Source organism: Hemiscyllium ocellatum, chromosome 13 (genome assembly GCF_020745735.1).
Source record: "Hemiscyllium ocellatum isolate sHemOce1 chromosome 13, sHemOce1.pat.X.cur, whole genome shotgun sequence".
NCBI classification, from domain to species: Eukaryota; Metazoa; Chordata; class Chondrichthyes; order Orectolobiformes; family Hemiscylliidae; genus Hemiscyllium; species Hemiscyllium ocellatum.
Window position 1 is genome coordinate 20,243,553 of NC_083413.1, and position 23,651 is coordinate 20,267,203.

Consider the following 23,651-nt stretch of genomic DNA (forward strand, 5'->3'; position numbering starts at 1 on the left):
GAGATGTACAAGTGTACCACGTCAGTATGTCAGGTTCCCGTCCCAAGAAGTTTGTCTTGTTGCACGTCAGATACGGAAGGAACCTCATGTGACACCGAACGTTCTTCCAGAAAGGGAGGTGAATGAGGGAAACTGTCAGCTTCCCATTCCAATGTTAATGCACGGTCTATAAATCGAATAGCTAACCAGATTGATGTTGCAATTGTCATAGAGTCATAGAGATGTACAGCATGGAAACAGACCCTTTGGTCCAACCCGTCCATGCTGACCAGATATCCCAACCCAATCTAGTCCCACCTGCCAGCACCCAGCCCATATCGCTCCAAATCCTTCCTATTCATATAATCATCCGGATGCCTTTTAAATATTGCAATTGTACCAGCCTTCACCACTTCCTCTGCAACTTATTCCGTACACGTTTTATGTCTTTTCCCTCTCAACCTCAACTAATGCACTCTAGTTCTGGACTCCCCGACCCCAGGGAAAAAGACTTTATCTATATATCCTGTCCATGCCCCTCGTGATTTTATAAACCTCTATAAGGTCACCCCTCAGCCTCCGACACTCCAGGGAAAACAGCCCCAGCCTATTTAACCTCTCCCTATAGCTCAAATCCTCCAACCCTGGCAACACCCTTGTAAATCTTTTCTGAACCGTTTCAAGTTTCACAACATCCTTCCGAAAGGAAGGAGACCAGAATCGCACGCAATATTCCAACAGTGGCCTAACCAATGTCCTGTACAGCCGCAGCATGACCTGCCAACTCCTGTACTCAATATTCTGGCCAATAAAGGCAAGCATACCAAACGCCTTCTTCACTATCCTATCTACCCGCGACTCCACTTTCAAGTCACTTCCCTCTAGTTAATGATATTATCGTTACACTGTTAATCCAGAGACACAGGTAATGTTCTGGGAATCCAGGTCTGCAATTTAAATCCCACGACAAATGCTGGAATTAGAACCTAATGAAATTATGGAGTTAGAAATCTAGTGATGACCATGTATCCATTACCGAATGTCAGAAAAACCTGCCATCCTTACCTAATCTGGCCCACATATAACTTCAAACTCACAGCAACTGGGTTGATTCTTAACTGCCCTTGGACGATTAGGAATGGGCAATAAATGCTGCCTATCCAGTGACGCCCCCATCTCAAAAAAAATTAAGCTAGTTTTGCTCACGCTGCATAGAACCGCTTACCTTTCTTTTTCACCTATAGCTGTGAAATCGCTTGGCCCCTAAACAATTACAGTCGCAATCTCTTTATAAAGCAAGAAGTCGCACGACACCAGGTTACAGTCCAAGAGGTTTATTTAAAATCACAAGCTTTCGTAGCGCTGCTCCTTCGTTAGGTGACGTGTTTAGATTTCTGTCTTTGTCCACCCCAGTCCAAAGCCGGCACCTCCACATCATTTCTTCATAATGCAGTCACAGAGTTCCCCTCAAGACCAAGCTACGGACAATGACCCATCTACTTTAGTTCCAGAAACAGAAACAAACCAAAAATAGAAAAGAACCGGTGTGGACTCGACGGGCCTAACATATGGTAACAATAATAATGTAAAAAACAATGACTGCAGATGCTGGAAACCAGATTCTGGATCAGTGGTGCTGGAAGAGCACAGCAGTTCAGGCAGCATCCAAAGTGCAGCGAAATCGACGTTTCGGACAAGAGCCCTTCATCAGCTTATCTCTCCACGCTTCAGGTTCACTGCCTTTATTCCTAATGAAGGGCTTTTGCCCGAAACGCCGATTTCGCTGCACTTTGGATGCTGCCTGAACTGCTGTGCTCTTCCAGCACCACTGATCCAGAACAATAATGATGTGACATGCCCCAACAAAAAATGCTGAATAACAGGATCGAATGAATACGATTTCCAATTGGTGACGTGTTTGTGACGATCTGCGTTCAACTGGATTCTGAACAAGAATATAGAAGAGATTAGAAAAATAAAATCTTCTGCATCTTTGGACATTTATTGCAGCTAAGCAAATTTAGGGGCATGACAGTTTTCTACCACCTCTGAAAAGAAACGCGACTATGGTGAGCGGAAATCTTTAAACTCTCATTCTCTGAAATATATGACTCTGTATTGTTTTTGATTCACAGTTTACCTTAGAATTAACTTCTGTTCCTCAAGAGATCGCGCGGGATGTGCTGTTCTGGTCTTACCTGGTGATAGCACTTGCAACATCAGGTTCTTTGCGTTGTCATGGGAACTGCGCAAATTACATCAGAAAAATGTTTTGTCTGTTGGGAATGATGAATTATTCGCAGTCTAATTACCTAACCAATGATTACTACACATTGTCACCAATATATTTATTGCCATATAGCGCCTCGGGTCATAATTAGAAATAACCCGGCGACAGGTCCTTTGAACGAAAACAATGGCTCTGTTTCGGATTTTCCTGTTGCTACTTGCTGCGGAGAACCCAGGGAGCATCGAGCAAAGCACAGTGTACCCGCACTTTCGGAGGATGGAGATATCATTCTGGGGGGAATACTTAGTTGCACTGAGAAGCGATTCAGAACCTTCCTTCGTTCACCATCGCTCCGCCTGAGTCAGAATGCCGAAAGTAAGTTAGTTTTGAATCGCTAGATTATTTTAACTAAGATGTTTTAGACCAAACCAAATAACAATGACTTTTCAGGTTGGTCGAACAATGAGAAACAAATACAATTTTTAAAGTTAAACTCAAATTAAATGTTCCAAATTTATCAAATGTTTATGTGATAGTTGCGTCACTTTCTCAATTAAAATCATGTTCCTTCCCTTTGCCCTGTCAAACAATGTAACCATTGTCAAGTCTTTTTTATGTTCATTTAAAGTTAATCTCGCTCCAGTGATAGTGTATATGGGTCTCGACAAGTTACCATTGTACGTGATTTATGCAGTTCTTGGTGACGTGTTTGTGAAGGGGAAATCGTCATGGTCCCCAAAAGGGGCAGCTTTCTCATTGGAGAGAGAAACGACTGGTGTTGAGGTTAACCTGAGGGTCACCACACTCAGGAAGAGAGCGAAGTTACGACAGCTGAGCCTTCCTTGTGATCTCGGCCACGTGCTGCAGCGAGATTTGACGTGTCAGCTTCACTCTAATTAAGACTGAGATTCTGAACTGAAAAGACTTTGTTCTCTATGCATTAATTATGCATTGCATTGTGACGACACATATTGTTTGAAAAGCTTCAGCAGGTCTGTCAGCATCTATGGAGAGAAATCAGTAAACACTCAGGTCAAATGACCCTTCCTCAGAATTGGTTACTCTGATTTTTCTGCACAGACGCTGCCAGACTTGCTGAGCTTTTCCAGAAAATTCTATCTTTTTATCTCTGATTTACAGCATCCACATTTCGTTTTGGTTTTTATTTAAGCTTAGACTTCGTTTCTCTGTCTCGCTGTGCGACAATCGGCAGCAGGGCTCCACCACTGGCCACAATCTATTGCAATCTTTTCACTTCAGCCCGGGCAGTGTCCTGCTTATAAAGGTTCTCCTCGTAAATGCACTTCAGCAGGTCTTCTTTGGATTGCGGTGTCCTTTTTTATTCCATTTGGTGGTGCCTATTCTACTGCTATTGTGGTGGGAAATAAAGGTAAAGCTGGCATAGTCTTACCGGGCCATAGAACATAGAAGGATACAGCGCAGTACGGGCCCTTCGGCCCTCGATGTTGCGCCGACCGAGTCCTACCTAACCTATACTAGCCCAATAACTTCCATGAGGCTACTCCCTTGTCAGAACAAAATGACTGATGACAGTTTGAATTTGAGCATCACCGCACCTCAGACAAGGGCAGAAGTCAAGATGTGAGTCCTTCCTGGTATCCTCAGCTGGTGTAGAAAATTGGTCCCACACTGTACGATATTAGTCCACATTGCAAATCAGCCATTTAGCCAAGTGAGCTAACCAGCCCCTAACTAATGAGATGTGCATCCAGGAAGAGAAATATTTGTCCTACCAGTCACAGCCAAATCTCCATCATATTTTCCTGAAGGTACCTCTGACCATTCCTATATAGCAGTTCTTCATTTGTGATTTTGTATCTTCAAATGAAACCAAGTAAGCAATGTCGGTGAAAGATGCCCAACCTACATGACGCGCATGGTTCTCGCTTCCATGTCTCCCCGATATCGATGGGACTTTGTACTACTTTGTATGGATGGAGTCACAGCTTCACAGCTAGTTCATGTTGATGATTGGATGCTTTCATAGTATGGAACTGATGGAAGATCTATACTGTTTTGCCAACTGCTTTATTAACTACAATCTACATCATCCTCCCTGGCACTGTTGCATCATGGTTAACGGTTTCTTTGATCTTTTGTTTTATAATGTGGTGGGATGGCCCTGTTGCTATTTGGCCATCATTGTTTCGATCTTTCTTGCAGATCTTCTGCAACAAACCAGACACTCATGCACTCATGCCACTGAAATATCAATCCTTCCCTAAATTGTAAAATAAAGAACTGCAGACGTTGGAAATCTGAAACAAAAACAAGCTCTGTAGAGACTCAGCAGGATTAGCAACATCTGTGGAGAAATAACACCGCTAATATTTCAATTCCAATACCTCTGTGCGCTCTTGCTACATTAAAAGAGAAACACCGGTGAGGTTTAAGGAAATGAAAATATGATGATGAAATGAATTGAATTCCTGTGGACACTGAAGGACCGTTAATCTATTTATGTGTGGTAAATATTTCATAATACGTTGTTATCTGAGAAGTGATGGTTCCAACATTTTGAATGCTTTCTTTCCATCCATTTTTTTTCTTAGAGTGTGCGTGTCACTGACGAGGCCAATATTTGTTGCCCATCCTCAACTGCCTTTGAACAGAATAGTTTCCGAGGTCATTTCAGAGAGCTACATATATCTGTGAGTGCATGTGTATGCGTGTGTGTTTGTGTAATGTATTTTTTTATTCACTCAGTGGATGTGGACGTCAGTGGTTCGGCTAGCATTTTTTGTCCATCCCTATTTGACATTGAGAAGGTGATAGTGGCTACATTCATGAACTTTTGCAGTCCATTTCGTAGATAAATTCTCTTAGCTGTGGTGGAGGAATTTCCAGGTTTTGATCAGTGACACTGAATAAATGGTTACCGATTTCCAATTGTGGATGTTGAGTGGCTTGGAAGGGATCTTGCAGGTAGTGGCGTTTCCATGTATCTGTTTCCCTTCTCCTTGACGAGGGTGGAGGCTGTGGGTTTGGAAGGTGCTGTCTATGGACCCTGAGTGACTTTCTGCAGTGCATCTTGTAGATAATACACACTGTTGACACTGAGTGTCAGTGGTGGATGGAGTGGATATTTGTGTGTGTAATGCCCATCAAGCTGGTTGCTTTGTCTTGGATGACATCAAGCTTCTCGAGTTGTATTGGAATTGTTTCCAATCACGCAAATCGGGAGTGGATGGTGGACAGGATTTCTGGAGTCAGGAGGTAAGTTACTCATTGTAGTATGCCTAGCCTGTGACCTGATCTTGTAGCCACATTATTTATATGACTAGTCCTGTACAGGTTCTACTCAATGGCAATCCCGAGGATATTGATAACCAGGAATTCAATGAAGGTCATACTATTAGAGTTCAAGAGGTGAAGGTTGGATTCTAACCTTCAAGTACAAGCACAATTCAGTTGCAGTTGATGACTCACAATGCCTCATGCAAGGACAGTCTTGAGCTACTAGATTTGTTTGAAGACTATCCAAGTTAATACAGCGATGATGTCACACGCATCATGGAGAATAATCTCAATGTAACTACTCTGTCTCTACATCGACTGTGCAGTGGTCATTCTTACTGATAATATCTAGGGCAGATTCATCTGTGGGCTGTTGGATGGATGAAAATGAGGTCAAGTACATTTTTCGTCCTTGTTTGTTCTCTCACCATCTGTTGTGAACTGGATGTAGGAGATGTAGCCTTTAGCACTTGATCAGCTTGGCCAGCAGTAATGTTGCTGAATCAATTGTGGTGGTAGACATGGAGTTCGATTGTGCAGAATATATTTTGTGCCCCTGCCATTCTCCTTGCTTCCTCCAAGTGCTGCATGAGGAAGTACTGCTTTGTCAGCAGAAGAGAAGGGTGTAACATGCCACTTGGCTTTGTTGCACTTTGGGCAGTTCCATTGAATATGTGGGCTGACACTATGGTATGTGCAGGAGTTGTGATTTGGCTTAGGAATTGGCAGAAAAATTATTGCATGTTGTTTTAAAAATAGAGCCAGTGCGAATGTGTGTGTGATAAACCTAAAGCAATTTTTAATTGAAGATACACATTCACATTGCTTTCTTTAATCCTATCACTGTGCATAATTTATTTAGAGCAGTTTGGCACACATATAAAAAAAGCCCCGTCTAAATTATTAAAACCTTTGCAATATTAGTGGAGTTTCCTGTAAACAACTATTCGTAGAAAAAAAAAGCAATTTCATTTAAATAGAATAACTGAAAGTGATTGTTTGGCATGATTTTAAATTGCACTGGTAACTTTTATTTAAAATAATTTCATGCCACAGAGTGTTATTTATAATTTCTAAGTTTTGCTGCTTACTCTTATTTTGCTTCAAAGTCTAGACTCTGTCAATAACAAGCTAAATGCATCAGCCCACACATAAATAACACAATGTTCAGAAAAAGTTGTAAATCCAAATGTCACTTGCCTGACTTCATCTGTGATCAGAAGAGTCGGCATAGTGAAGAATTAAATGAATTATGATACTAATTTATAGAGGTGCTAGTTATTCTTCAGACAGTTGCTACTAAAGAAAAATATCTGTTGGACATAGTGGAATTGAAAAATACAGATCTGAAAAGAGTGTGCAATACCAGTCCCACATGATCTATCACCGTTACTATATAAATAGGTAGATTAAATTTACAAAAGAATCAGAATGTGAGTTGTTTTGACCAATTTGTTATAATTAACACTATTGCTTTTGAAGTGAACATGTCATCGACTGTTATTCATTGATCATTATGCTTTGATTATTCTTTTCACCATTTATTTCTGTCATTGAAGGAATCTGAGTAAGAACCGTTAAGAAGACAGTATTTTTTTGAGGATTCATGCTTGAAGAACTGTGGACAGTAGTTCGTTTAGAGTACTGAAGAGATACCTGGACTGTTTCTTCCAAAGAAATGTCACTAAAAGGCTATTGGGTTTTTACTTCAAGATATTTCCAGGAAATTAAAAAGCTTATTTTTGCATATATTGACATGTCCACGTTGATGATATTGTCTTTGGATGTCATTTAGAATTTATGTGGGTACAGCCATCTGAGAAAAATAAGCTATCAAGTTCATCTTCTCCCTGTCTGAGGGATACCCTTTTTTTTTGTAGATATTTTTATTGAAATTTAACATTTTTGCAAATTTACAAAAATAAACAAAACTCTCAAATACAAACATTGATGTACAATTAAATCATATATACAATAGTCATAATTTAACAAAGAAAAGAGAAAGAAAGAAAACAAAAAAAGAAAAAAAGAAACGAAAAAAGAAAGAAAAAAAAACTCAACTTTCTACTAATCTAACCTATAACTAACCAGAGTGTATACATAAGTCTCTTACATGCTCGGAATGTATAAACATCAAATATAATAAAACCCGTATTCGCGCAGGATTCCTCTCCCAAGGGGCCCCGGAGCAGCCCGGTCTGAAATCTTCACTAAATAAAAGCCCTTGTTAGGATAGCCGAAATATCTGCATTTATATAATTCAAAAAGGGCTGCCATATTTTATAAAATAATTCAGTCTTTCGGTGCACCATATTTGTGAGGAAGTCAAGGGGGATATATTCCATAATTAATCTGTGCCAATTTGAAAGTCCAGGGGGGCCCTCAGCCACCCAGTTCACCAAAATATTTTTCCTTGCACAGAAAGAGAGAATAGAAAATAGTCTCTTCCCATGCATATCCAGAGATGAGAGGTTCGAAAAGCCCAAAAGGAGAGATACAGGGTCCACCCTAATTTCCGTTCCTAAAATTTCTGTCAGGGTATTTGCCACTTTAGTCCAGTATCTGCGGATTTTCTGACAAGTCCACAGACAATGTACAAGAGTACCCACCTCTATTTTGCATTTGGGACACATTGGAGATGCTCCTGCCTTAAATTTTGCCAGTCGAGCCGGAGCTATATGGGCCCTATGAAGTATCTTTAGTTGGATAGCCTGAGTTCTGTTACAGATAGCAATTCTTCTAGCATTTTCCCAAATGTCATTCCACATATCCTCAGAGATTTCTAGCCCCAAGTCCTGCTCCCATGTTTTAAGCAGGTCATCCATGTCTCCTGAGACTCCATCATGTAGCAAATGGTATATAGTACTAACGGAGGATGCCCCCGCTGGTCGTAAGACATTACGTTCTCTGTCTGATTTATAAAGACTATCTATTAATGTAGTCTTCCTCTGTATATAATCTCGAACTTGGAAGTATCGAAAGAGATCCCCATTAGGTATTCCGAATTTCAGACGCAGCTGCTCAAAGGACATCAGGATCCCATCTTTAAATAGGTCCCCTAAGCATGAGATGCCCCTGGATCTCCAGAGTTTAAAGGTGGCATCTGTAATCCCCGGTTGGAATCCCCATGCGCCTACTATTGGTGCATGGGGGGATGTTTTATGTGAGTTACCCTCATTTTGCCGCATTATATTCCAGGCCTTAATTGTGTTTAATATTATGGGATTTTTACAGTGGTCTGTAATGATTTTCCTCTTATCTAAAAATAAAAGGTTAATAAGTGGGTATTTTACTTGGGAGGCTTCGATATCCAGCCAAATTGATTGTGGATCAGATGAAACCCAATCAGCTATGTAACTTAGTAGGGAGCTTAACTGATATTTCCTAAAGTCTGGGAAGTCCAGTCCTCCCCTTGCCTGTGGAAGCTGTAGCTTCTTCAGCTTAATAAGGGGCCGTCTATGGTTCCAAATAAAGGAGCCCAACCAGCTATATAATTTACGTAGGGCTAGCCTTGGCAGCATCAGCGGGAGCATTCTCATAGGATATAAGAGACGGGGCAGAACATTCATTTTAATTAATGCTATTCTCCCTAGCCAGGAAATCGGAAGGTCTCTCCATCGCTGGAGGTCCTGCCTTATCCTTTCCATTAATTGTACAAAATTAGCCCTATACAGCTGATCAAATACTGGCGTGATAAAAATACCTAAATATAAGAAGCCCTCCAGGGACCAACGGAAGGGAAAAGGGGATCCGTCCATTAAGTGGGGTATCATAGCCAGACCACCCATTGGCATGGCTTCCGATTTTGAAAAATTAATTTTATAGCCTGAGAATGCACTAAATGTATTAATAACTTGAATTAGACGAGGCACTGACATTAAAGGATTACTGAGGAATAAGAGAACGTCATCTGCATAGAGGGTAATTTTGTGTTTACCTGTACCAATCCTCGGGGCCATTATATTAGGATCAGTCCGGATGGCTTCTGCTAATGGTTCGATTATCAGTGTAAACAACAATGGTGAGAGGGGACATCCTTGACAGCAGCCCCTACCCACACTGAAGCCATCCGATCTTAACCCATTAGTAATAACAGCTGCTTTGGGGTCATTATACAATGTTGAAACCCATTTGGTAAACACCTGTCCAACGCCAAACCTTTCCAATGTGTAAAATAAATATGACCATTCAACCCTATCAAATGCCTTTTCCGCATCCAATGAAATTACTACTCCTGGTATCTTTCCCTGATGACAGGCTTGGATCATATTCAAGACCCTTCTGATATTATTGGATGATCTGCGGCCCTTAATAAATCCCGTCTGGTCCTCCTTTATAATATATGGCAGTACCCTTTCTAGTCTTAGTGCTAACATTTTTGAGAGAATTTTAAAGTCTACATTTAGTAAGGATATTGGTCTGTAAGATGCACAATCTTCTGGGTCTTTTCCTTTTTTGAGGATAAGAGAAATATTTGCTTCTTTCAGCGTGGGCGGGAGACAGACCTGACTATGCGCAAAATTATACATATCCATAAGTGGGTCAACCAATATTCCTGTAAATTCTTTATAGAATTCAGCTTGAAAACCATCCGGGCCCGGTGCTTTTCCGCTCTGAAGTTGCCTAATTGCCTCAAGTATTTCTTGGACTGTTAAAGGGGTATTTAGGGCCGACACCTGTTCCGGAGTCAGGCCCGGGAAGGTCAAATTTTTAAAAAATGTCTGCATCCTCCTAATCCTATCTTCACAATCCTGCGATCTATATAGTTCAGAATAAAATTCTTTAAAGGTCGCATTGATCTTTTTATGATCATGAGTCAGGGTACCTGTACTTTCCTTGATGGTCGGAATAGTTTGAGGGGCTTTCTTTTTCTTTGCAAGAAATGCTAAGTATCTACCCGGTTTGTCGCCATATTCATATAATCTTTGTTTCGCAAATAATATTTCCCTTTTAGCCGTTTGAGTAAGCGCGGTGTTTAAAGCTGTCCTAAGAGCTGTAATCCTCTGCAATTTTGTGATAGAAGGTCTATCAGCGTATGCTGTTTCGGCTGCTTTTAGGCGAGCTTCGAGCAGACGCTGTTGCTCTCCCTTCATTTTCCTCTGGGTCGCTGAATAGGAGATGATCAAACCTCGTGCATAAGCTTTGATGGTCTCCCACATCATTGACGGATTACTAGCCGTACCAGTATTAATTTCTAAAAAAGTTTTAAGTTCTTGGGAGAAGTACTTTAAAAATTTGCTATCTTTTATCAGGAAGGGGTCCATACGCCAATGCCGAGCAGATGTCCCATTGTTCTTTACCTTAGTTTCCATGTATACAGCGGCATGGTCAGAGATTGCTATAGTACCTATTTTACAGGTTGCTATAGAGTTTAGAAAAATCGATGGGGCAAAAAACATATCAATTCTTGTGTAACATTTATGTGGATTAGAGTAGAAAGAAAAATCTCTACCCTGTGGATGGAGACATCTCCATACATCTACCAATCCTAATTCTTTATTCAGGTCCGCCAGTTGTCTAGATCTGGGAGATACTCCAGCGGCACTCTTGGGAATCCTGTCTATTTCCGGATCCATAATACAATTAAAGTCTCCCCCTATAATTGTATGACGGGCACCAAAGGCCATCAGTTTTGAAAAAGCTTCCGTTATGAATTTAAAGGGGTGTGCCGGGGGGCAGTATACATTTAAGATCCCATATTCCTCTCCATTTATGAGGGCTTTAATCAAAATATATCATCCAGATTCGTCTTTTATCTGATTTAGAATTTTCAAAGGGAAGTTCTTCCGGACAAGGATAACGACTCCCCTGCTTTTTGAATTAAAAGAGGAAAAAAAGGCCTGATCAAATCCGCCCTGTCGTAATTTTAAGTGTTCTTTATCCGACAGGTGTGTCTCCTGTAGGAGAGCTATATCAACTCTCTCCTTCTTAAGATTTGATAATATTTTCTTCCTTTTAACTGGCGAATTACTCCCCCTGACATTCCAGGTGCACCACTTAACCGACTGTTCAGCCATAATCATCTGGACAGATCCGAGACCCCTCGGGAGGGGAAACCCTATCTAGAACATCCCGAGCATGGAGCATACAAGATTTACAAAAGTAAAGATTCTCTGATACACTCAAAACAATATAACAAAAAACTCTTTCTAAGTATAAAAAATATAAAACATTCCGAATTGGAGATTTTCTCCCTTGTTCCCAGGGAGCGTCACTTCCTCTCCCACAGTCCATCTTACCCTCTTCCAACCAGTGCCCCACCCTTGACCCAGGTGTTCCTCAATAAAATGAGGAGAATTCAAATATAATATAAAGCTAGAGTTAACAGTGAACACCCCACCCCCACCCACACCCACATCTAAATATATTTGGGAATATTAATACCATATATAACTATAAGATTACAATCTCAACACGTAATACTTAAATATAATACCACAAAATAACAGGGGAAAGAAAAACAACCCCGCTCCTAAAAACAGAAGTAAAATAGAATAAGGTAACCACCTCCGCCCATCAACATTAACCAAACGCCCCAACATATATATATACATACACACATAGGGGGAAAGATAAGAAAAGATGAAGGGATGTAAACCAAAATAATGGGAAAGGCAGACCAGCGTCCACACTCTCTTACAGCTTATTTAAGAGAGTCCAAGAATTCCTTAGCCTTCTCCGGTGATCCGAAGTTATATATGGATCCTTCGTGGCTAAGGCGTAGCGTCGCTGGATATCGTAAGGAGTACTGGATATTTAAGTCCCTTAAACGCTTCTTCGCCTCATCAAATGCCTTCCTCTTTCGGACCAAAGCTGGGGAGAAGTCCTGGAACAGCATGATCCTGGATCCTTTGTGGGTCATAGCTTGGGGATCTTTTCCCAGATTTCTTGAGGCTTCCAGGAGCATCTGCCTCTCCCTATAGCTCTGCAGCTGGAACAGGACCGGGCGTGGGCACTGGGTTGAGCCGGGCCCACGTACTGTGACCCGGTAGGCCCATTCTACCCTTACCTGGCCTGATCCAGCCTGCAGATTTAAAAGTTGTGGCAGCCAATGCTCTAAGAATGCTGTCAGCTGGCCTCCCTCTTCCTGCTCGGGAAGGCCCAACAACCGAATATTTTTTCTACGACATCGATTTTCGAGGTCATCAATGTGGTTTTCTAGGTTCTGGACTCGATTCTTGAGAAAACGGATGTGGTCGGCTGTTGATTTTATCCCAGTCTCTGAGGCTGCGGCCTTCGACTCCACCTCTCTGACTCGGCACTCCAATTCCTGAATGTCTCTGCCCTGCTTCTGCAGCTCGGCTGATAGTGCTTCTCTGCTCTGCCGAGACTCATCGATAAAAGCATCAATCTTAGCCTCCCACCTGGCAAACATCTCCTCAAAGCTCATCTTCGTTGGTAAATCTCCTGAAGTAGCTGAAGACACCTTTGTTGCAGCTGAAGAGGGAGAGGGTGGGGGAGGGGTCCCTGCTTTCTTAGAGCCGCCTGTTCCCTTCCCTTTACTCATTTTCCAGCTAGTATTAGACTATTTAAATGTACTAATAGGTAACTATTTAAGGTTAACAACTATTATAAATGGTTTAGTGAGTGTGGTGGGGGTGGATAGCCCACTTTTCCCAAGTTTTGGGTAGAGCACTGTGGACTCAGTCTTGCTGGGTCGCCGCCATCTTGGATCCCCCCGGGATACCCTTTTTGAGGGTCCACTATGAGATCTGACGTACTGATTCACCTGTTTTTTTTTCCCAGAAAAGCCTCTAAATTCTCTCTAATTCCTGAACGAACTGCACCTGTAAAAGTCTCAGTGACAATTGCCTGTGTTTATTTAGCTTGGATATTGATTAAAAGTCATTTTGAACATTTCATAAATGATCCTTCAATAACCAACAATTATTGTCCAAAGTGCTTCACTTTCAAATTAATTTCTACACAAAATGTTTCTTATTTTTCCCTGAATTGATGTGCATGTAGTGGGAGCTAATTTAGAAGTATAATTCCAACTGTATGTTAATCAACTTTATTAGTTTGCTGAATTGTTTTCACAATAAAATGATCGATTCATTGTTTGTTATAGACGCCTGGTCGATGAATCTTTTTACTCTAAATCTAATATAATTATGTTGTACAATTGCCCCTATTAATAATGCATTACAGCATTTAAGTTGATGCTGTGGTCAATGGAATGGTGAGACGAGAAAAGAGGCAATGTGCTCCTTCAGAGCCAGTCACAACAGTAATATAAAACATTGTCAAACTATGTGGTGTGCAGTTATTAATGTTACATCGTCAGTGCAATATTCCTGATACTTAACAAACAACACTTCATGTAATACACCAAAATGCAATTGATTTAAAAAATGTCCTCATCTTCTTCGCTAATAATATCTAGTTATATATTCATTACTTTACTTAAACAATTAAACATTTATAATTTGATCATTCTTAAAACCACATCACTGTGAACAGTGACTATTGTTATAATCTCTTTTTGTTTTGGCTACGATCCCTTTGAAAACTCTTTCCCCATTAAAAACTTCTTGGTGTTATTTTCTGGTTTCAGCAATACGACATAACATTTTGGAACAAAGATACAAAGCAGAAGTCCAAAGTTAGAAGTCAAAATAGCAAAAACCTCTGAAGCAGTGGTATATTTTCCAGGAGAGCTTACATAAGCTGGAATGAAAGCTATCCAAACTGCACAAAATGTAAGCATGCTAAAAGTTATAAATTTAGCTTCATTAAAATTATCAGGCAGTTTTCGTGATAAAAATGCAAGGACAAAGCAGACACAAGAAAGAGTGCCAATGTAAACTGAAACTGAATAAAAGGCAGTTACAGAGCCCACATTGCATTCTAAAATGATAATGTCGTTATAGTATCTGGTATTTTTCATGGGAAATGGGGGTGCCATAGCCAACCACAATACACTTATAATACCTTGAATGAACGTGAGAACAAAAATGCTTAAACGTTGCTGTGTGACACCAAAATATTTTAACATGGTATTATTTGGAACTCTTGCCTTAAACACAAGCAGTACAATCATTGTTTTAACCAAAATACAAGAGATAGATAGAACGAAGGAAACTCCAATAGCAGTGCAGCGTAAAATACATGACCACGGTGAAGGTTTCCCTATGAATGTAAGGGAACACAAAAAACAATGCGCTATTGCAAAAAGCAGGAGGAAGCTTAACTCAGAGTTGTTTGCTTTGACAATAGGAGTGTTTTTATACTTTATGAAAACTATTAATGTTGCTATAGCTAGGCAGACTCCAACCAGTGCAAGCGTTGCTAATACAATTCCCAAAATTTCAGTATAAGACAGAAACTCAATTTCTTTTGCTACGCATTTATCTCTCGATATATTGGGCCAGTACTCTGTTGGGCACTTGACGCAGTCAGTTGAACCTAAAAGAAAGCAATTTATATGTAAATTTGAAACTAAGTTTATTAATCTCTTTGCAATATGTACAATGAAGTGTGCTGTTTAACAAACCTGTGGTGTTACTAACTTCCCCTTCAGAACATGGCGTACAATCAAAGCAACAAATAGGTCGTCCTTTCCTAATAAGCTTTCTTGTACCAAGTGGACAACTTTCGGCACAAACTGCACGAGGAACCTGAAGATTAAAAAAGAACAAAAAACAACAAGGTATTGTGTTGAAATATAAAAATGAAACGCAATCTGTGATTGCAACAAATTGTACAGATGGAAAGTTTATATAAACTGAACATATTGTTACATATGAATGTGGGTATGTTGACGCTACACATCTGGACCAAAAAATGAGTGATAGCAGACTTACCACAAATTTTATATTGATCGAATAAAAGGGACAACAGGCCAATGTGTGTGCAATCGTTGACCCGTGATCTGAGCTTTACACTATGACTGAAGGCATGGTGGACTTTTGACAAGCCACCTCTTAGCAAGGTGGGAGGAGGAGATCGGGGACTAAACCACAAAAACTACAGCGATATCTTTTCATATAGGGCCTTTAACAGAGTTAATTACCTCAAGTCCGTCCTCCACTGTTATTCTTAATCAGAAATTGAAAGCAAGACACATAAGAGATTATTAGGACAGATGACAAGAAGCTTGGTCAGTGGTAAAATTCAACAAGCACCTTAAAATAGGGAAGGGAGGAAGGGTGCAAAGTTCATGGAAGAGGCATGCAGAGGAGCTAAGCGGGACTGTTTCGAACAGAACAGGACTCGGCGCAAGCTCTGGTGTTGACAACACATATCTGGATGACGTAAGTTTTGAAGGACAGAAAATTAGAAGTCAGCCATCTTAGCACCGGAATAATCAACAGATATTAATGGAAGGAACAGCATTTTAGCAGTTGGGGCAGAATCAAATAGATCTGGACATATGTTGTTTTGGAATCATAGAGTCATAGAGATGTACAGCATGGAAACAGACTCTTCGGTCCAACCCGTCCATGCCGACCAGATATCCCAACCAAATATGATGTCAAACATGACTTCAACCTGTGTCCCCCGATCCGTGTATAAGAGAGAACAGTTTCTCTCTATGTTCTCTACCCAGATCCTCATGATTTTGAAAACTTCCAACAAATCTCCTCTCTACGGAAACGACCTCAATATCTGCAATCAATCGTGATAATTGAAGTTTCTCATTTCTGCAGTAATTCTTGCAAACAACCTTTGTACTATCTCCAATACAGTCACATCCTTCCTGAAGTGTGGCGCCCAAATATATAAACAAACCCCAACTGGGGTGTAAGTAGTCTCTTACACAAGTTCGACACAATATCTTCCTCAACGCTCTGAATATTTTGCCTGAAAATAGACTTTTATGAACTCTGCAACTCATGTCTGGGCAGATGTTCTTTACATGAAATAGGAAGCTGGCAAATGCCAATATTTCCATTGGTTATCCAACATGATGGAAAACTATGAAATTGTGATTAGTTTAAGTTCTATTTAATACACGTTCCTCCATTTCAATAGAATGAAACAGGTAAACCAAAAATAAAAATCAATCACCCATTAGATTCACTTGTAAATTAGACGATCAAAACTGGGCTGACAGCTTCCTACAGTTGATCATTAGGGCACTTGTATCATCCACAGAATAGAATCCATAGAGGATGGAAACAACCCATTCAGCTCATCAAGTCCACACCGGCCCTCTAAAGATCTTCCCACCCTATCTCTGTAACTGTGCATACCCCATGGCTAATTCCCCGAGTCTGAACACCCCTGAATGCTGTTGGTAACTTAGCATGGCCACCTAACATGCACACCGTTGGAATATCATAGGAAATCACAGCACCCAAAAGGAAAGCCACGCAGACAATATACAAACTCCACACAGTCACCTGAAGGTGGAACCAAACCTAGGCTTCTGAGGTTGTGAGGTAGAAGAGCTAACCACTAAGCCATCATGCCACCTCACTTCAGCTGTGCCAACAATATCTTTCCTCCTATCAAAAGGCCAGAAGAAGGCGTGTTCTCTGCTATTTGCACAGTGATCAGCACCATTTGCAGCCCTTGAGAGAATGAAACAGTCCATGTGCACATGGAGTGAGAACAGGGCAGCATTTGGGCTTGAGCTGGTAAGTGACTAGTAACATTTACAGCATGCAAGTTCCATGAAATCACCATCTCTAATGCAAATCTTTCACCTTCCCCTGTCATGAAGTCTCACTTCTGTCCTAAAAAAAATCCTGAAAGCTTCATTTGAATGATCCTATAAGCATTGTGCTTACGAAACAGCATCAGAAGCTTGGTATTTTGGTGTCAATGACTCACCTCTTGAATCACAAAGCATTTCCACCATCTGCAAGGCACAAGTCAGGATTGTTAAAAAAAAAATCCACCTTACAAGTGTAGCTCCATCAATACAATTGAAGCTCAACATTATCTGGGTCAAATCAACCTACTTGATTGGCATCCCACCCTTAAGCTTACATGTTCTCTGCCTCCTGCACCAGGGTGGAGAAGCAATGTTACTATTTGCAAGATGTGCAGTAACAATTCCGCAAAGCTCATTCAACAACATCTCCTGGACGATGACTTCCAAACCTTCAAACATAAGGGTAGCAGATGAATGGAAACACCAACCTTCAGGGTACTTCCAAATAAAAAGCAACCCAGACTTGGAAATATTGCTGCATCACAATACTGAAACTCCTCCGTACACGAATGAACTGTTGCATTCACAACATGGGCTGTATTGGTTCAAGATGGCAATACTTATCACCTCCTCAGGGGTAAATAACAATTGGCAATAACGGTGAATATTATCAGCAATGATTCCATTCTGTGGAAACGGACTGATTGTTCTCAAATTGAGTTCCAAATCAGCGGCAACTAATGCGTTTTCATTGTACTGGTTAGTAAAGTGTACCTTTTTTCACATTGATTGTGTAGTATGTGACTGGAAGATGCAAGCATTTTAGTAGATAAATTACAATTTATGATTGGAGACAATAGCTCCAAAAAGTGTGAATCCTGTCTTCCCATCAAAAATTCATGCCAAGGGTATTTACAATATCAAAGTAACTACCAGACAAGATTGCTATGAATGTATTTATGCTCATCTCATGCACAATATTTACCAACACCACACACCATCCGTCGCCCTGCGACAGATGGAGATAGAAGATGGAAATTAAACTTTCTGAAATTGATGTAATGTGATAACTTATTGATAAATCATACTTAAAATTTGAGACACCACTGCTTCGTGAAACAGTAACCATTATGAAGATCATTAGTCATTGATAAAATGATAGTAAATGGAGTCAGGAAATTGAGGGTTCAAGCCTTACGCCAAGAATTGGAAAGAATCATCCACTCCTGAGGAATGTAAAGTGCTTGGAAATATTTACTTCAAGATGAGATACCAAATCAAAGTCACAGTTCCCCTCTTGGATGGATCTCAGATCTCAGTGCACTCCACTGAGTAAAGTCAAGAAGTTAAAACTATGTCCTGGGCAATATATATATTTAATAAATTACATCAGCAAAAAAGTCACTTGGTTGTTATCCTGTTGTTATTTTTAGGAGCTTGCTGTCTGACAGATTGTGTACAGTTGTAGGTGCTACATCATAGTAAAGATGCAAATACATTGGACAGAGTGCCAAAGCGAAATACTACTTCAGCCATGAGGATAGACTGAAGAAGTTTGAAATATTCTCCCTGGAGATAAGCAGGCTGAGAGGAGATACGAATGAAGTTTTCAGAAGCATGAGCAAGTTGGATTGAGCAAATCGGGCGAAGTTGTTTCTGCTTGTAAAAAGAACCAAGAACGAGAGGCATCAATCATGAATAGATAACACAGGAGAATTGTTAGAGATTAATTTTGGCCCTGGACAGGGAAAATGTTGAAGACTTTAATTTTCACATGAATAGTTGTTATAATAGAGACACTGTGTTTCATAGAGCTATTCAACACAGAGTACGGCAACATTTAAACAGCTATGGCGCTAGGTTTCGAAAGGAGAATGATAATAGGACAGGAAGAGTCTGGGAAATATAATTTCGTACGTATTATTTAAATATAATGATCCGCAAACTATTCTTAATTAAGCGCTTAGAGGTTCCGTTTGGTGTTATGCACGTTTTTTGCAAATGGTTTTGTTTAGGAAGTTGGAATACAAGAATGCATTAAATGTTAATAATTTTGGAGGGAGTAATGCGATATATCTGTTTTACACCGCCAGCGGTGCAGAATTTCAAAGCTTTGTAATTGTCTTGGTAAGCATACCGTCCTTTGGCCTCCGCGCCATACGATTGATCTTTCACTTAACACAACTTGCTGCCCAGGAGGCGCGGATTCGTCATAATAGCCAATGGTCTGAATGTGTGCAACTCCTTTGGAATTAGTTTGCCAGTTGACTAAATCGTATGCAGCGACTGGGTCTCCCTTTTCGTCAAAATAAACGTTGTCACCGTTCTTTGTTCTGAAGTTTACTGTTTGCATGTAACGTAGTACCTTTTGAGATGTGAAACAATTGAAAAATTTAAAGACAATTTGACTGCGGGCAACATTGGTGTATGGGATCCGAACAATATATCACTTGGATAGTGTAAGCAATTTCGTAAATTAAGAAATCAAACGTAATTGCGCATGAACTGTGAATAATTTAATTTTCGCTAACACCGCCTTTACACTCATGTAAAAGCATCATTTCAGAGTATTTCATTGCTCTTACCTGCCACGGTTCGAAATTAGAAGCGATTATACAGGTACTATTTACAAATGGCCCTTCACCATTTTTGCAAGCAAACATATTGTGAAACGCGTGAGCTAAGGCATACACTGCTTTATACACATTGTAGGTTGAGCCGTCCATCTCAAGGTCAGAATATGCGTTTTGTAGCTCTTCTAAGCGTTCGTTTCCTGTACATCGCCGCATTTCCACTGAATTATTCGCTGGATTTATAGCTTCCGCTGGAATCAAGCTGCATTGGAACGCCGTTTCCCAGAACTCTTTCACCAAAGCGTCCCCAGAAACCATAAAGGGCTTCACTTGAAGTAGAAACTCACGCAGTCCCGGGATTTCTGAGCGACGGATTGCTGCCCCTATAGTTCCAACCACGATTTTAACATTCTCTTCCGGAGCAAGGAGATCTGCGGTAACCCAGGCTTCGCTTCCTATCCACTGAATATCAGTGACATTCTGATGTAAAAGTTCTTTCAACAGAATACGCATTTCTTGCGTGGAAGAAAATGCAACTACAACTTTTGTGCTGGCTTTCTTAATAACCTCTACTATTTCCATCACCCTCTCCCTGGGGTCAGTCCTGTAAAAGGATTCAGAGAAGGCAATGCAGACTCCCAACTTCTCGACTGTTTCTATGAACGCTTGCATTCCAAAATTTCCGTAATCGTTGTTGACTCTAATTGTTCCAATCCAAGTCCATCCAAAATTCTTGACAACGTGAGCTAAAAATTTGGATTGATGATAGTCACTTGGTATCGTTCTATAAAACGTTGGGAAGTTGTCTTTGTTGCTAAGGCATGCGCAGGTAGAAAAGTAGCTAACCTGAGGAACAGTGAAAGAAAGATTGCATTACAGAACTATAGTGATTCTAGGCAAGATTTTAGGGATAGAAAGGTAGACTTGTGAAACCAGAACTGAAGCCTCTGTAGTTACTAAGAATCATTATAGATTTGAAAGGTTAACTCTATTTCTTCCTTAAGGGCAGGAAATGCTGGAGACACAACAAGATCTGGCAGCATCTATGGAGAGAGAAACAGAATTAACATTTCGAGTCAGGCATGACTTATTCAGAACTGCCTCTTTCTCCCTCTATTAATGCTAACAGACCTGATGGATTTGTCTGGCATTTTCTGTTTTTATATCAGATCTCCAGCATCAGCACTTTTGCTTTTACTTTATAAATCGATGCTTATGAGCACTCCTTACCAAATGTCTCATCTGACCTTAGACATTTGGCAACTCATCAATGTGTTCACGAACACCCTTGTCAAACATCCAACGCTGTTGACTGTGCACCAAATCACATTATAGGGGTTAGAATTGCCTTGGCTTCAGAGCTTCACACTTCCCAGATGGAAGCTGTTTTGAAAACGGAATATAGAATATCTAGGACAACGAAAATGTTTTCATATCTTTTGGATCGGTTCAAAAATTGTTTAAAAATACACAACTGCATCACTCATGCCCTTTTAATTACTATCTAGCCAAATATTAGAAATCTAAATGCAGTTCAGACCTCACCATAGTCTGCAAGCGCTGTGCTCCAGTAAATGTTTCGGCAATAGTTAACAGAAGAGGAGAGTAATTCCATAGGTGTTCATGCTAACAGCCAGGACCAAAGTATATACAACATCTTACTCTGTCAAGTGGAGAGTTAATATCACGCACTGTCAACATTTATTTGCTCCTTGTTAGAACTAGTTCTACGAATTAGATTATTATCATCCCACGGTTTGTTTTTCTACGCTTAATCAAATGTGCAATAAAAAGAACAGAAAATACAATTTCAGATTATACTGAACGGCACGTCTCAATTGAACAACTCAGTTTAATTCACGGCTGTTGTAGAAATTTGCCTGACAGAAGGTCTGGTTCTGTCAGCTGACGTCAGTATTGTCATGTTCAGGATGCTTGCCACAGGAATTTGGAGTTCTGCCTCTTCAGACACAAACTGGTTGAAGGTTTCTTCGGTTGAGTTCAACCCCTGGCTAGCGGCGACCTACTGTTAGTGTCCCTTTGATTTCAGACATTGGCGAACACGAAATCAAAGGTAAACAGAATGGAACATGACAAACGTTGTTACTTAGTCAAGGGGGATAATGTCAAGGCAATTTCCGGAGAGGCTTGATCAGTACATGAGAAAACATAGGATTGAATCAAAGCAAAATACTGCGGATAGTTGGAATCGGAAACAGAGCGAATGCTGTCGAAGCTCAACTGGCCTAGTAGTATTTATAGAAAGAGAAACAGGGTTAACGTTTTGAGTCTGGTATGACTCTTCTTCAGTTTAGTATAATGCAGTAAGTTTAATTATTTAGGCAGGCCTCGTATGGACTTAGAAACCGCCATAGATCGTATAGTTTATATTCCGTAAATGCTATGCAATATCATATCGATATTGTACATGGATCTTTGTTCAGGATTGATAAGAATCATGCATACACCTGCTGTACTTAGAAAATATACCTAAAATATTACGTTGTCCTAATAAACATCCTTACCAATGGGATTCTGAAAGGACTAATCAGTCTTGTTACCGCTATTGACTCTGAAGATGAGCCGCCACCAATTAGAGCTGAAACCAGCGGACGTTGTTTGCATTTTTCATCCACGACTTGGCCCTTCCCATTGATAAGAGCCAACGCTGCTGTCGTTGCAATGATTGGCGAGGAACAATCATCATAAATTCGGTAGCCGAGCGAAATATTGGGAAGCAGGGCAGGATTCTTATTTATTTCTTCGATGGCAAAAATCATAGTTTGCACGAGGCGAAACGCTCTGAAATCAAACCTGCGATAAGTAATACACTTCAGATTGGGAAAAAAAAAGTCCTCATAGAATTCACTTGCAATACCACAACATCTATATATACAAGCAAATAATATATCTCTAGAAAATAGACACCTTTGCAGTGCGAACTATGAGACAGCTGATACTCAACCAAAAATGAGTAAGCAACCTTGCTTTAAAGTTGAATGGCTCTAATCTTGATTCGGTTGGAAGCATGCCTTCCATTTACCGCGTACCCTGCAATCTTTAGGATACCGGCTAGATAATGGGTGCTTAAAGTGATATTTGTTCATACGACCTGAACCGACCTTCTGCATTGTGTCTCCTGTGGCACGTCTTTAAAGGAATGTAGCATTTCAATTCTATCGGAGTGTACATTAAACATTCCCCCTATAATGACATCACCCTCCTCCACTGAGTGATTTAGGCTGAATTTTCCTCGACGTGTACATGTTTGTTGGTGAGTACACAAAAGAGGAAAGGCATACACTAAAGCCCAAAACAAAACCTTCATTGTGACTGTGAGGTTTAGCTGTTCCTGCGTCACACATTGGAATATTCTTTCATATGTGCTTATTATATATAGGTTCGCCAAGAGGGTTGACGGGTAAGATCAGGCTCCAATGCATTTCAAACGAGCAGCAAAGAGATCTACTCTTGTGTTTAAAATCCCAGAGGAAAAATAAACGCTATCTGCCTGAGGAAAAGCAATTATTTCGCCAGCCCAAGCGATATTGTTGCTGTTCTCTGATGGCAGAGAACCAATTCTGATCCCAAATGATTGATTCTCAGATTAAAATTTAACCATTGCTGTGGCGTATCGCTGCCGTCATCCTTTAATAGAATATTAAACCAAGGTTGACCTGCTATGGGAAGGATGTTATTAAACTGGAAAAGATGCAAAACGGATTTACAAGATTGCAACCAAGACTGGACGCTTTGAGTTAAAAGGGGAAGCTGGATAGGTTGGAACTTTTCCCCCTGTAGCGTAGGAGGTTGAGGGGTGACCTTATAGAGGTTTATAAAAGGGATATAGATAAGGTGAATAGCCAAGGTCTTTACTTCTGGGTAGGGGAATCCAAAACTAGAGGGCATATGTTTAAGGTGAGGGGAAAGATTTCAAAAGGGACCTAAAGGACACCTTTTTTCACACAGAGGATGGTAGGTATGGTCAAACATGTCAAAAGCTGTA

At 40.4% G+C, this 23,651-nt stretch overlaps 1 protein-coding gene across 1 annotated transcript; it reads right to left on the minus strand.

Annotated features, from left to right (window-relative positions):
- Nucleotides 1-13,961: 13,961 nt before the first annotated feature.
- LOC132821695 (extracellular calcium-sensing receptor-like) lies at nucleotides 13,962-22,865 on the minus strand. Its single transcript, XM_060834400.1, has 6 exons — nucleotides 22,768-22,865; nucleotides 22,171-22,459; nucleotides 19,658-20,491; nucleotides 19,210-19,437; nucleotides 14,964-15,087; nucleotides 13,962-14,875 (listed from the first exon to the last, which is right to left on the minus strand). The coding sequence occupies exons 1-6, from the start codon at nucleotides 22,842-22,844 to the stop codon at nucleotides 13,962-13,964; spliced, it is 2,466 nt and encodes an 821-aa protein (XP_060690383.1). The 5' UTR covers nucleotides 22,845-22,865.
- Between the last annotated feature and the right edge of the window lie 786 nt (nucleotides 22,866-23,651).

Coding starts and splice junctions, on each gene's coding strand:
- LOC132821695 (XM_060834400.1), bottom strand. CDS start 22,844: ATGTTTAATGTACACTCCGATAGAATTGAAATGCTACATTCCTTTAAA. Junction 22,460..22,767: donor CAGGAGACACAATGCAGAAG/GTCGGTTCAGGT, acceptor TACTTATCGCAG/GTTTGATTTCAGAGCGTTTC. Junction 14,876..14,963: donor GGAAGTTAGTAACACCACAG/GTTTGTTAAACA, acceptor GCTTTCTTTTAG/GTTCAACTGACTGCGTCAAG.